Below are 14578 nucleotides of genomic sequence, written 5' to 3'. Positions count from 1 at the left end.
AGCCACACTTCCTGTCTCTGAGATCTACTTCCTTACCATCACAGGAGCACCACCATAACACAGGGCTGGTACGGCCTCAGAGTCACGGTACTATTACAAGGTAATCTTGCTTCCTTGACCAAGGAGGATTAGAACAGGGTATTTAATCTCCTAACCCACGTTGGATTAATGAACTGTTTCTTTCTTGAGAACTGAGATAAAGAGACGATCTTTCTATGTGTACGGAGTTAATGATAATCAACACCCAGGAGCTGTGGGTATTTATTTTCACCAGAGAAAAAGAGCTGCAGAGAAAGCTGGTAAGCAAAATAAAAACAATGACACAGGTGAACAAAAAGAGACGAGGCGCTTGGCCAAATGGTTTTAGCTTCACAACTTGCCCTTGGGTTCTAGGAGATATCCCTGTTTCTTTATCATCAGGCCCATTTTGCTTAAGCAAATTCAAGTTGATTTCACTTTTTGGAATAAAAAAGTTTAATCACAAACATATTGGAGATGGGCCAAATTGTTATAGCCAGTATTATGAAATTGGCTAGTTACTTACATGATTAATAAATTTTGTCCTTACTAGTTGAAGGACCTTGATCAAGTTTCTTAAACTGTGCCTCAGTTTCTTCTTCTGAAAACAGGAGGGATAAAATCTACTGCAGATAGGTTTTATGATAATTAAAGGAGAAATGCTCTTAATATGAGAACCAAATAAATAGTAGCTACTTGTTATTCATAAAATCTCTCCCATATATTTTGAAAAGGAAATACATGCGATTTATATACAAAACAATAACACTAAGTCATAACACATTATCTTATAAGGTATTCTACATAATTAATTTTCTTCATAACTGAAGAACTTAACATGTTGCGTACGGATCACGAGAATCTTCGTTTTTTTCTGAGCCATGCATTAAGGACGGATAACAAGAATTCTCATTTTTACTGTTGACTCTTTTTACTTTGCATATTTTATTGAATTATTTGTAGAATAATTATTTATAGAATAATTTATAGAATAATTTATTTGTAGAATCTATTATTTATAGAAAAATAATAAATGACATAGAAGCATTTACGCTTTAAAGAGAAGAGTGCATTTTAAAGTAGTTTCTTTTAAAAACCTGCCAGAACAGAGGGGTATGAGGGATTTAAACCCCACCGTACGCAACGTGTTAATTCCACCAAGATTAAAAAGTAAAAAGAGGATTTTGGCTTCAAAATATATAGTACACTGCCATACTCTTTTAAATAGGGAATACAGATATAATTTAACTTTTTCTGATAACAAATTTATGATTATGAGCATCAATTCCTGTACTGTTTATAGTGATAATAAATGAGACAATTAAAGATTAAAGAAAAATTTTCCTTCACACTTTTTGTCACCGGGCACACCTTGGTGTTGTTAACTGTTTCAGTGTTTATTCTTACTTCCAATTTCTTAGCTTATTTTTCATACAGTTCCCAATCTATGTCTAAAATATATTTAAATGTAGCTATTTCCTCTTTTCTTAAGGGAGGGTATATGACATTTCTGATAAAGTAAGTGTTTAGCAAATATTTTTCTCATTCACTCTCCTTTTGAAATTGTGTTTTAAAAGGTTCAGGGTAGTAGAAATCTTTTCTCCAGATAGGTGAGATACTCCTTTTTTTTTTTTTTAACCATCATGTTTTATGCTAAACAACCTCTGGAGTAAGTTATAACAATGTCTACATGTTATAATTTACATCTCATCGGTCTGTCTTATTTATCTGTGTATCTCCAAAAGTGTTTAGGAAAGTGTTTTATACATAGTGTGGGATCAACAAATATATTGTTTGTTTAGTTGAAATTAAAAGGCTTCATATTGTAGGAAGAAACTATTACAACAGATCTCAGCAACTTTACGAATAAAGGTTATGCATGTAAATAAGAACTAAGATGAAAGATCACTTCTATTAGAAACATAACCTTTCATTATTCAATACTTACAGAAAAGTTCAGTTCTATAGACAAATGTCTACTGCTTTGAAAATTAATTTTCAAGAGAAAAACATACATTTAAAACTTCAATGAATTAATAAAAAACTATTTTTTTTCAAGGAGCATTACAAAGGATGTTCCTTTTTCTTTGGCCCTTCAACTTTCCAGGTAATATCAAATAGGTTATAACAGGTATTAATTGCATCAAAAAGTCATCAGTGTATAATTCCTCTGTTAACAGACGCTCTCTCAGCTGAATGTTGGTAAGAGAATAGTTTGTTATTTGAAAAATTATGTACAGGCATCCCACAAGCAAAACAAATTCCTGATTTAAATTTTCTCTTAGTAATTCTTCCTTCTTTTCATTCTTTCTGAAGGATTTAATAATCTGAAAGAATCATAAATTACATAGTCCCTGTAAGAAAATTATGGTACAATCTGGGAGCTATAAATTTTAGGGATTCGTTTTGAAAGAATAATGGAAAGTTAAATAAAAAAGACTTCCTAAGAATATTATATCTAAACTTCCAAACTGTCAGCCAAGATGAGTTAAAGAAGTAAGTAATAGTTACAAGGAGGAAGATTGGTACAAAAAAACAAAGTTCCAAAGGAAACTTGGGTAGGTTATTGACAAAACTAAAATCTCTACAACAATGAAAGTCGTAGGATAATTTTAGCATGTTCAAACTCTATAAGCTATAAAATAATTCACATTAAAAAAAAATAACAACAAACCCAGTAGTCTCACAAAATATTACTAATTCCTCTTCCCTTCCACTGCCACCTCTCTTCTTTCTATGTACATAAACTTTGCATACTCAATGGCCAATTTTCTTTAGGTGTCTGTTTTCTACATTAATATTTTCGGGCCATGTGGCTCCAAACTGCTCTAGCATGAGATATTAAACTGCTTCCTACGCAGAGATATGTGGATTTCCCACAAGCACATCAAATATAACATAAACTGACCATATATTCACCACTAAAACTCATGCTCCTTTTGTATATGCTAATATAGTTACAGGGTAACTAACCATCCACCCAATCAATAATCTAGATATATAACTCTCTCTTCTTGTCACTCACCACCCTACCCCCAACTATTATAAGATGGAGTGTATTCAAATCTGTGAATTGCATCATTATGCTCTAATTATGTCTGGGATTCACTGAAATAGAAAAAAGTTGTAAAGATCCTTTTTATGTTGTTCAATTCTACTTTCTCAATCAACATAAAGATATATAAATCTATGCTCATAGCCACTCCATGCTTTAAAAAAAATACTTTATAGTGATATAGATTTATGCAAGTGTATAAAGTATAAAAGTACACTTAAATAATAACAAAAATAATGTCAACTTTCATGTATGCATCACCTGGCTAGAACATTTCCCGTTTCTTCACTGTCCATACAGGCTCCTCCCTGTCACATCCCCAAACCTCCCTTCCAGAGATACCTACCACCCTGGATTTTGTGTTAAGCATTCCTTTCCTTTTCCCTCACGTTTTACCACATAGACATATTTCCCAAAATATACATCGCTTAGCATCTCATGGATTAGAACTTGATATAAATTGAATCATACAATATGTACTCTTTTATGACTACTTTCCTTCACTCAAAATTACATTTTTGCAAATCATCTATCTTGATGTGTAATGTTCTGTTATTCATTTTATAGCTGTATAGCTCCATTTTACAAGTGCACTACAGTTTATTAATCCATTTGCCTATTATGGGCATTTGAGCTGTTTGTTTTTCAGTCTTTTTGTTGTTACAAATAATGATACCATGAACATTTGTGTACACACATTTCCTGTGCTTACAGGGAAGAGCTTATCGAAGGTCCGTATCTAGGAAGAGAATCACTGGATCATAAGAGATACATACATGTTTTCAACCTTACTAGTCAATGCCACACAGTTTTCAAAATAGTTTCAGAATAAACTCCTACTTGCCTATGGATGAGAATTCTCTCTTTGGTTTTAATTTACAAATTCCAGATTACCAAGCAGGTTGATCATATTTTTACTTTGTTATAGGCCATTTTTGTTTTGTTTGTGAAATGTCTTTTTATGCCTTTTTTGCTCACTTTTCTATTAAATTTTATGTTTTGTTTTGTTGGTTTTTTTCTTCTTTCCTCATTGATATCCTTTATTAGTTATATGTGCTGCATATATTTATGGCTTATGTGGGGTTTTATCTGGATACTTTTCTCTTGCTTATTTTTATACGAAATGAAGTATTCTGAATGAAAAGACACTTGATTTAGAACCCTTTCTAACTTCACACACTAGCTGTTTCTGTTATTTTTGCATAGTGCTTAACAATGTGGTAATTAGCTTTTTGAGATTTGGGAAGTCTGTTTCTATCTCTCATTTTTATTAGCTTTACCTTTATTGCCACGTCCTTTCAATTGGTTTCTAATTCCAGAAGGTTTTCCTCAGTGTGGGCTCTGTGGTGGAAGGGAATTGTTGCTAGACAGCTTAATGAATTCTTAGTAACTAGATTACTCCATTCCCTTCACACATGATGTTGGGCCCTTACTCTTCCTGGCTGGTCAGGTGGCCAAAAACCCTCCTGGCTTCAGCTGATATCCTCAAATCAGCCCTGTAGGAGAATGTTTTCTCATCAGTTTTTCTTTAACTGTTCTTGGATTCTACTGTTCTCAGTGTTACAAGATGCTCCACTGCTGCCGTCTGCTTCTTCTCACAGAGTTGCCAATACCAAACTGGTCCTTTCACTCTTGGCTGTTTGTCCCCAATTGCTTCTACTTGGGGTTTGAGATGATACCCTGCCATCATGTTTTTTGTGTAAACAATAATCATGTTTTTGGCTTTGCTATCTAGGTGCTTTGTCTGTTTGTGTGTGTGTGTGGGGGGGGGCGGTGGGGGCTTGGGAATATTTAAAACCTATGCTTCCACCGTATCTTTCTTGAATTCTATATTTTTACATTTAATACCTCATATCAGCCATGGTATGTTACAATTAGCAATTTTTTAATGACATGAACACACAGGGCATCTCAAGTGTTTTGTTTTGTTTTTGAACCTTAAGGGAACTCCAGCTCAGCATCTTCTTTCAGATGAGCACAGAGAATACTTAGAGTTGTCCCCTAGATCAAATGTGCTAGCTAAGAAAACAATACTAATAATGAATGATTGCTGTAAAGGTTTGTTATGTCTGTTTGTAAAAATTCAACTTCCAGGAGAAAAATGTGTACAAAGCAGACATGTAGATAACCTCCCAGGCTCAGTATGTCTTGATGGTTACAAATTCCGACTGGAGCCAGGCTGCTGAGGTTCAACCCCAGCATTGTATACTTCAAGAAATTTTGAATTCTCAGAATGCCAATTCATTATTTTTCTGAGTTCTACCTAAAGTCCCTTAAATTATCTCTGCCTCAGTTGTTCAATTTGTAAATGAAGAGAGTAAAATATGCTTACTTCTTACCATTCTGGTGAGATTATTCATGAGATAATATATGTAAAACGCATAGAACATTGTCTAGCATGTAGTAAGTGCTATGTAAATGCTAGAATTACTAGCTGTTTTTTTCCACTAGAATTTCTACATTGACTAAAAATAACTCTCATACCTTGAATGTGAAATTAGTAGAACGATCGGGATTAGGAATCTGTGGTTTACCGTGTAAACCCTTTTAAGCCAACTCAGGTAACCCTTTCCAATGTTGTACATGCTTCAGTCATCACAAAGTTCACCAAAGGAGAACTGAGGGAGGATCACGGGAGAAGCAGGATTAAAATATCTGCCTCCCCTTTTAAAAAATTCATTCCCATAATGACATTATTTTGTGTCGGGACCATGAAAATTAACTTAGAATTTTAAGTTATTTTCTTGGCCCAACCATTTATCACTGTGACACCTGCAGATAACTTCAATTTCAATGTAATTAAAATATGTAACTTCCCCCCAGTTTTCCGGGAGTGTGCCTTTTTTGGCTTCATAAATTGAGACTTTTTCAAAGAGATTCATTTTAAGTAAGAGGCTTCCTCTAATTCCTAATTACTGGCAGATTCACATCCCCAAGTCTTTAAAATAATTTTTAAAAGAGAAGAAAGAGATAAGATTTTGCAATCTTCAAGAAATTTTGAATTCGCAGAATGCTGATTAATTTTCTGAGTTCTACCTAAAGTACATGAAAAAAAATGAAACTCCATTCCCATTGATTTCATGACAGACCTTGTGGTTACATGAGAAAAAAAATCCTAAATTAAATCTCTTCATTCATTACTGTATCTTTTGAGTCTTTTGTCCCTTTAGCCACTGAAATGTAGTTTTAAAAATTAGGAGCAGAAGTTAATTTTGTGACTGAATGTTTTCATTAATTGTAGCACAGACATTTCTTTGCCCTATTTCTTATTTAAGGAAAACACCATCAAATTAAAATTCCCCTGGGATGTCTCTAGCCCTCTCCTCTTCACACCTTTTAATTATAGTCTGAGACAGCGGAATACGTCCCACTGATGCCAACAATGGCCCACTATGTAAAATGGTAAGCACTGAAGTACAGCACATCCTGGGTGTTCTCACACAATCTCCACTAATCACACTTGGGCTGAGACCAGCCATATCACCTGCTGACCATGTCTAGTCACTTTCTACCCAGGGAACAGAACTCTGCATCATTCCCTAAATTTCAGCATCCTGTACTTTACCACGGCAAACAGAAAATGTAGAAGGCCAAGCAGGTAAACATCACCAGAGGAAGTTTTCATACGGGATTTGTGTTACTTTTACTTCCTTTATTTAGATACTAAATATGAATGACTGTTGTCAACATAAAACATGTGGACTACTGATGCATATTTAAATGGACTCATTTGTTGACCTCTCCAAGACTTCATTTGAAAGACTGATAAGGAACAAAAATGGAGAATAGAAGTCTGAACTGGGTTTCCATTGAGGCATGAAATAAGTAGGAAGGACAATGGGTATATCGTGTTTCCCCCGAAATAAGACCTACCTGGATCATCAGCTCTAATGCGACTTTTGGGGCAAAAATTAATATAAAACCTAGTCTTATTTTACTATAAGACTGGGTCATATAATATAATATAATATAATATAATATAATATAATATAATATAATATAATATAATATATAATATATAATACAATACAATACAATACAATACAATACAATACAATACAATACAATACAATACAATACAATACAATACAATACCAGGTCTTATTTTACCACAATATAAGCCAGATCTTCTGTAATATAATATAAGACCAGGTCTTATATTTATTTTTGCTCCAAAAGACACATTAGAGCTGATGATCTGGCTAGGTCTTATTTTTGGGGAAACATGGTAACAACATTTTGTGGGTGTTTTTAGTGAATTCAGTAGATACTAGCCAGCTCTCATCGAAGCAATTTCTTCTTCCTTTTCAGCACACAGCTGAACCATATTTCATGGCCTCTGTTACAGTTAGATGTGGCCACGCGGCTGTTTTAGAATAGGGAATGTGGTTGGAAGACATATGTACCCCTTCCAGGCCTGATATATACAAACTAGTCTTATACCGTGGGTCTTCCTCTCTTTGCCATCTGCCTGTTGAATATCAATGCCCAATGTGACACTGGAAACCTGGTTGGATAAAAGCAGAATTACCGACCATCCACCTTAGTCTCTGAAAGACAATATGGTGGGCATTCCCCATCCGGAGGTCAGAAACACCAATGAGGGTTTTATGTGAAGGAGAAATGAACATCTTTGTGTTAAATTACTGAGATTTTGAGATTTCTCTGTTATAGAAGTTAGTGTTCACTAATACAGCTAGAGACCTGGAAAATACAAAATGCTTCTAAGTACCGCTATACCTATATATTATTATATGGAGAAATCAGTCGTTTTAAAAAACTTGCCTCAAAAAATTTCTTATCTAAGAATATATAAACACACACACACTTACATACATATGTGTATATATTCATATTCATTTACTGAACAAATGAGCACCTGTAAAAATATTAAAACACTAGTGAATTACATGTGGACAGACATTGTATCTCCTCTGTTTCCCCGAAAATAAGACTGGGTCTTATATTAATTTTTGCTTCAAAAGACACATTAGGGTGTATTTTCAGGGGATGTCTTATTTTATCATGTACAACAATCTACATTTATTCAAATACAGTCATGTCATCTTCTGGAACATCGTCATAATGTACTAAACGCTACATTACGTCTGGCTGACAATCTTAACTTGGGCTTATTTTCGGGGTAGGTCTTATTTTCGGGGAAACACAGTATCACTCACCACTGCACATACAGTACCTAGACTATTGCTTGACACATAGAATGAACTCAGAAAATATTTTTTGAATACATAGCTACGTACATAAGCTCATGATCCCTCTTCCCTCTCTATTCTTTCCCGAGGGGTCCTCATGTCTCCCATAATTTCTACTATCTTCCAATATGAGACCACACTCTCCCTTATAGCTCCACCCTGGATACTACTTTTGCTTTATCCCACTGTCTCAGACTTTGCATTTTTAATTCTACACTCATCATCTCCTCTCTCTGCTTTCTCATCAAAATTGGAAGAAAAAAAATCACTACTCTCTGCACCTATTTTCTCTAATGGTATCATTTTCTACCTCCTGTGCTTACCAAATGGGCATCTTGTCTGAATTCTCTGCTTCATACATCCTTATCAGCAGCCTATCATTGCTTCTGTAAGTTTTTCCTTTGTGGTACCTCCCATAACAATTTTTTCCCTCCTTTTAGCTCTATCAATGCCCCTCCAATATTAATGGACTTATGATCTTGGACCAAAATTCTTGCAATAGATTCCTGAAATCTACCCCCAGACCTTCTTCCCTCATTCCATTTTGCAGATGTCCCCTAAACTGGCCTTTCAAAAACCATCACCATCCTCACGTGGTGTTCCGTGACTCGTAGGTGATCTTCTCTAACAATCAGTGCTCTCCATTGCTTATCCTCCACAGTTTAAACCTGTTAGCTTAATGTTATTGAAGCCTGTCACACAGCCCTTATCCCTCAAATTGTACCTTTAAATCAGGGGTGTCCAAACTGCAGCCCGCGGGCCAACTGCGGCCCGCAATCCATTGTTAATTGGCCCGCAGCAAATTCCAAAAATATATTTAGTTTACTTAAATAAACCAGGTGAGGCAATACGTACTTCACCTCGAGTGAGTGGCCTGGCTGTTTGTATATTTTACCGCATATGGCCCTTGGTAAAAAACATTGAAAGAAGTTTGGACACCCCTGCTTTAAATATTCAGATTCCAGGAATCTCAGGTAAGGGAAAGGTCTTTGAATGTCATCTAATTCAATTGTCCTTCTGCTCTGAACATTATATTTCAGTCAAGCTTGCTGAATGACATATCTTCCACAATACTTACACTTTTCTTACAAATTTTCTCTTAATATATTTCCCTCTATAGCTATTTAAATCAGGGAACAGAAGTAAAATATTTCCATTTCTTATTCATTCCTTTCTATTTCTTTCCAGGATATAGAGCTTTCTCTTTATTCTGAACTCTTCATTCAAATTTTATCGGTATGAACCTTTTGATATTACTCCCACATTGCATTGTGGATGCCCTTGATTTCTGATGTAAACTGCTCCGAAGATATGCTTTCTGTCTCCAGATAAGCCTTGTATGTATGTGGAAATACATACAGTTCATTTTCATGATTCATAAATTCCGTACTCGCAAATTTACCTACTTGCTAATATCTGTAGCATCAAAATCAATACTTGCAGCACTTTCACAGTCATTTATGGACATACTCAGAGCAGGGAAAAGTGTGAGTTGCCCATGCAGACATTCCCAGCTGAGGTCAAATAAGATGACGTTCTGCCTTCTTTTTCAGCTCTCCTACTGCAAATAAGTGTCCTTTTCACAGTCTATTTAAAGATACCTTTTTCATATTTCTGTGCTTCCTGTTGGAGATTTTGCTGTTTATGGCCTTCAGGAATAGGGCTGAGGCACTGTCTTGTGTGACTAAGTGTAAGAAGACTGTGGTGTGTCTTACGGGAAAAAATATGTGTGTTAGATAAGCTTCATTCAGGCTTGGGTTGCACAGCTGTTGGGCATGAGTTCAATGGTAATGAATCAACAAATATGTGTTAAATAATAAATAAGGTGTCTTTAAACTGAAATACACATAAAACAAGATTACATCGTGATCCATTGATGAAAATGCTATGACCAAAGGCTGGCAGGAAACTAAGTCTGTCTTTTCCCAGGAGTAATGCTTCAGTATTCACTCAGTATTTGTGGTGACTTTATAATTACTGCAAATAATGTAACTAACTGCATATGTGTGTGTACACGTGAACATATGAGTGTGTATATATATATATATATATATATATATATATATGCATAATTAAATATTTATTCAAGTAGTGAATATAAAAGATGAACACACATATATGCCCATATTTAATGAGAGGGAGACAGAAAAGAGAGGAAGGTACTGGAGGGAAAGAGGAAAGAATGGAGAAGAAAGAGGGGAGACACAAGGAAGAGAAAGCTCATGACGTAGCTATTCTTGTGTGGCCATCATGCTCCCTGAACTGGGTATTCTCTCCTAGATGGTGTTAAATACTGATGATAATGATAACAATACCAATGACAATTAGTATGATTAATTTATTAATGATAATAAATGCACTTGTGATGATGATAAATTTATTAAGCACTTATATTGCGACAGACTTTGGGCTACGTACAATGTTGTGGGTTATTGCTTTCATTCCGAATAATTTCATGGAGATTCTGCAATGTCACCCTCCTTACAGATGACAAAAAATGATTTGGATAAATTAAGCTCCCAAGGAGTCCACAGATGGCAAATGGTAGAAAGGGATTTAAATTAGACACTCTGACTCCACTGGCAACTCAATTACTTCCTACCCTAGTGGACCGTAATCTGTCTCCCTAATTCTAAATTGTTAGAAATTCAGGTAAGGTGCCTACCTGGAATGGACTGGTGGATATCAGGGTATCAGAGCACAGCTATAAATGTAATCAAAAGTTCTTTTGTATTTTTTAGGTCCTGTCACCCTTCAAACAAGCTTTTCATGAATGAAGACAGGAATGGTTAGTCATGCAGAAGAATGATTTCTGACACTGGTACTCTCAGATGTATAAGGACAAAGAGCAGGTCAAAACCCAGCCTCACATGAAACATACAGATAAGGTTAATTGGGAAGCTTTCCTTTGCATTATGGAGTCTGGGTTTTGAAGTCACACATACCTGAGTTCTAACGCAAGTCTGGCCTTTCCATATGCAGTTAGGGCCATTTAGGATCAGTTTCCTTATCCATCAAACAAGTATAAAAATACTTACTTCATAAGGGCCGGTGGTGGGAGGTCAAATAAATCAATATCTTTAAAGCACTTAACAAAGTGACAGGAAGTGTTCAAAAGAGCGATAATTAATAAAAGTAGTTTTAATAGAAATATTCTATTGCCTCCATTGGGAATCACTCTCAGATTGAACTAAGTATTCCAAATTGCCAAAATGCTTTAAAAGTTTTATAATCACAGCATTCTTAGAATGTAATAGGAAACAGTAGGAAAACAAGGGCTATGATGAAAGAGCAAATCCGATACTGTCACAAAAATAAATACATAAAAGCTTTCAACTCTAAAATGATTTTCCCTCAAGGTAGAGTAGAGGTGCAAAATTTAATAATGCTGTAAAATATTTGTTCCTCAAAGCAGTTGCAGACAGCTATGACAAGGAAAAATAACAAAAAAAAAATCAAGCAGCTCAGCAAAATTCCTTTTGTCTCCTTCACTATAAAATATGTTCTTTAAGAAGCATGCAAAAATCACTCTGAAAAACAGAGGGCATGTGTTTCCCTGAACTAACAACAGAGAAACGTATTGGCTTATCATGAAAAAGATTTATAGACATTTTAGATATTTTACTTTTCATGAATGAGCAGAAGAGAGGAACTGAAATACCCTAAATACCTTAGCATTCTCACATTTTTTCTAATGACTGTGACTAACCTATATGCTGTTTTTATAATGAATGCATCGCAGTAGACCACTTCTCCTCCTGACACCATTCTGTTAGAGACCTGGGACCAGGGCCACTTACCCACTGTTGATGTCATCAGCCCTGAGACTTTTCCCAAGGATATCACCATCACTCATATAGCCACCAACATCAACTTCAGAAGACATGTCCAGGTCACTGCTTGCTTTCTCACTCATGTCTATTTGTGACATGTTTCCCAGCCGAGAGACAGCAGCTCGACGGAGAGGCGTTGTATACATGAACCTGGAGGGGTCTGTGTGGATGAACCGACTGGTACCGCTGCGAGGGTAGCCGGCACCCAGGGAGGGAGCGTCTCCAGCCTGGAGTCGAGGACACGCCTGGCCCAACCTCCACGTCATGGGAGTGGGTCGGCTTGTCAAGTTGGGGATGGTCCTTCCATTCACTTCTGTTGTCACAGTGCTGTCAAATGTGGTCTCCAGGGTGCTGCCAAATAAAATGGAGACATAACTATACTCTGGTTCACTTGGGGCCATAGACTAGGAATAGTGAAGACAGGAAAGGCTGGAATTGAGAGTAATTTCTTAGAAGAATGCTATTTTCATGAAAGTCAAATTACACATTCACAGTGAGATTCTAAATACCTCTGCAGATGTCAAATTGTGGGAAGGGGCATTCATGAGCAGATTTTTTTGTTCTGTTTTTTTGCTTTCAAAAGAAAGGCCATTGTTACATTTTAGATAAAACAAAATACTGTTTCACATTCTCAACAAACGTTTAATTTACCCCATTGTGGCCTCCCCAGAACTATTCTGGAAGTTAACTACAATAAGGTCTAAAAGTCTCTCTAACACTCCTTCCCAGATGCATTTCAACTGTAACTTCTGTAATTGTTCTTGAGGGGAAGCATGCAAATGCACTTAGTAGTGATGGTGGTAGTTTCAGTAGCCAATTCAATTTGGATGGGAAATTACACTGAAGAAAAGGTGGATAGACAGGAGAAAAAAACTCCCTGGGTATGTGCTAAAAGTAAGCACTTGACTGTCACATAAAATTTAAGTGAGAAAATAGCAAGGAAAACTAAAATCCCTTCTCTACCATTATAAGAAGTTAAGTGCTTGATTGTAACTTTTTTCTTTACTGGTCCCAAAATGTGCAGAACTGAGAAAAACCTGTGGCTTATCTGGGTCCCACGAAGACTGGACATAGTCTCTTCTAAATTCTGCCTCAAATCTGCTATGTTTTTCACTGTTCTCATTCTTCTTGTTTCGGGGTCTTCACCTAGAAAAGTAACATAATAATACATTTGTTTTCATATTGTTTACTGTCCTGAGAGCAGTTATATACATATATAAATACTATAAATTATTTTTCTTAAATATAAAATGATAGTAGGAAATTCCAAATGATTATAATCTGAAAATTATAATTGTTTTTTCTACAAATTAAATGTGAACAGAAACAAATGTACTGTTACAAGTAATAATTTGAGGTGGTGATAATACAATAATACTTTGTAGGTCTATCACCTAATCACTGCAAAATGAGAGAATCATTTGGAAATACATTGTATACTACTCCATGTTACTAAATTTAATTTAAAAATCTGAAATTATTTGGATCCTAATTATTTCTGCAGTTACCTGTTTCTAAGTGTACTCAGAATAATTGAGATAAACTTGCCTTATGTATCAAGTATACATTTGAACTCTGAGGTAAGATAAAAAGATGGAGACCTTTTCTTATAGGAGTAATATCTTTTTGCCTTTTATTTTCTTAGACTCATAGACTAAGACTCACAACATTGGATGGCTTTATTTTAAATTATATCTGTACTATCTACAGGGAACCAAAACATCCACATGTGACAACAGAATTCCAGCAAAGTCCTAGGCATCTAAACTTAGAAAATGTTTAATGGTCATGAAACAAACAGTTCTGCCAGTGTGATAAATAATGCTGGCCTTATACAACCAGTATCTATCATATGGGAACAGAGGTGCCGTTAAAGCGTTTTGTTTTTAGCCATGCAATACTTCCCAGGCCAGTGGCCATTTGAAGCTGACACATCTGGATAATAACATGGCAAGAGAGTAGAGGAAATAGTTTTTGTTCTGTTTAAGTTAAACTTGAGAGGTTGTTTAGTGATGAAAAAATTTAATGAATGAATGAAAGAAAGAAAGAAAGAAAGAAAGAAAGAAAGAAAGAAAGAAAGAAAGAAGAAAAGAAAAGGGAGGAATTGGAATCGATGAATTAAAAGGAGGCAAGGAATGGTAAGAAAGGGAAGGAAATGGAAAAGGGATGGAAAAAAAGAAAAAGAGAAGGAAAAATGAAGGTAGAAGATAGCATGTATTAAATTCCACTATGAATGGCATATAAAAACTCAAGATACATGTCTATAATCTGTTTTAAGAATATAGGCAGATATTCAATGTTAATTTTCTTCCCTAGGATTCATTCCTGATTTTTAAAAATATACAACAAATGCACCAATTTAACATTTGTAATATAATTGTAGAGTTGGCAGGGCCTTCAGAGACTGTCTCACCTTACCTCTCAGCCAATGAGTGAGCTCGTCTATGTGTCCTTTGGGA

At 35.4% G+C, this 14578-nt stretch overlaps 1 protein-coding gene across 9 annotated transcripts in view; it reads right to left on the bottom strand.

Annotated features, from left to right (window-relative positions):
- NAV3 (neuron navigator 3) overlaps positions 1–14578 on the bottom strand; it is a 772754-nt gene that overhangs the window by 139797 nt on the left and 618379 nt on the right. For all 9 annotated transcript variants that reach the window (XM_074325380.2, XM_088800952.1, XM_019753171.3 and 6 more), the window contains 2 exons: positions 13157–13265; positions 12087–12470 (listed from right to left, as the gene is read on the bottom strand). In XM_074325380.2, coding sequence (XP_074181481.2) covers positions 12087–12470; positions 13157–13265 — 493 coding nt within the window. The remainder of the gene's footprint in view (positions 1–12086; positions 12471–13156; positions 13266–14578) is intronic.

The sequence above is a fragment of the Rhinolophus sinicus genome, chromosome 1 (genome assembly GCF_057876585.1).
Source record: "Rhinolophus sinicus isolate RSI-liver-muscle chromosome 1, RSI-T2T, whole genome shotgun sequence".
Taxonomy (NCBI): domain Eukaryota; kingdom Metazoa; phylum Chordata; class Mammalia; order Chiroptera; family Rhinolophidae; genus Rhinolophus; species Rhinolophus sinicus.
This window is presented reverse-complemented; position numbering and strand designations above follow the sequence as displayed.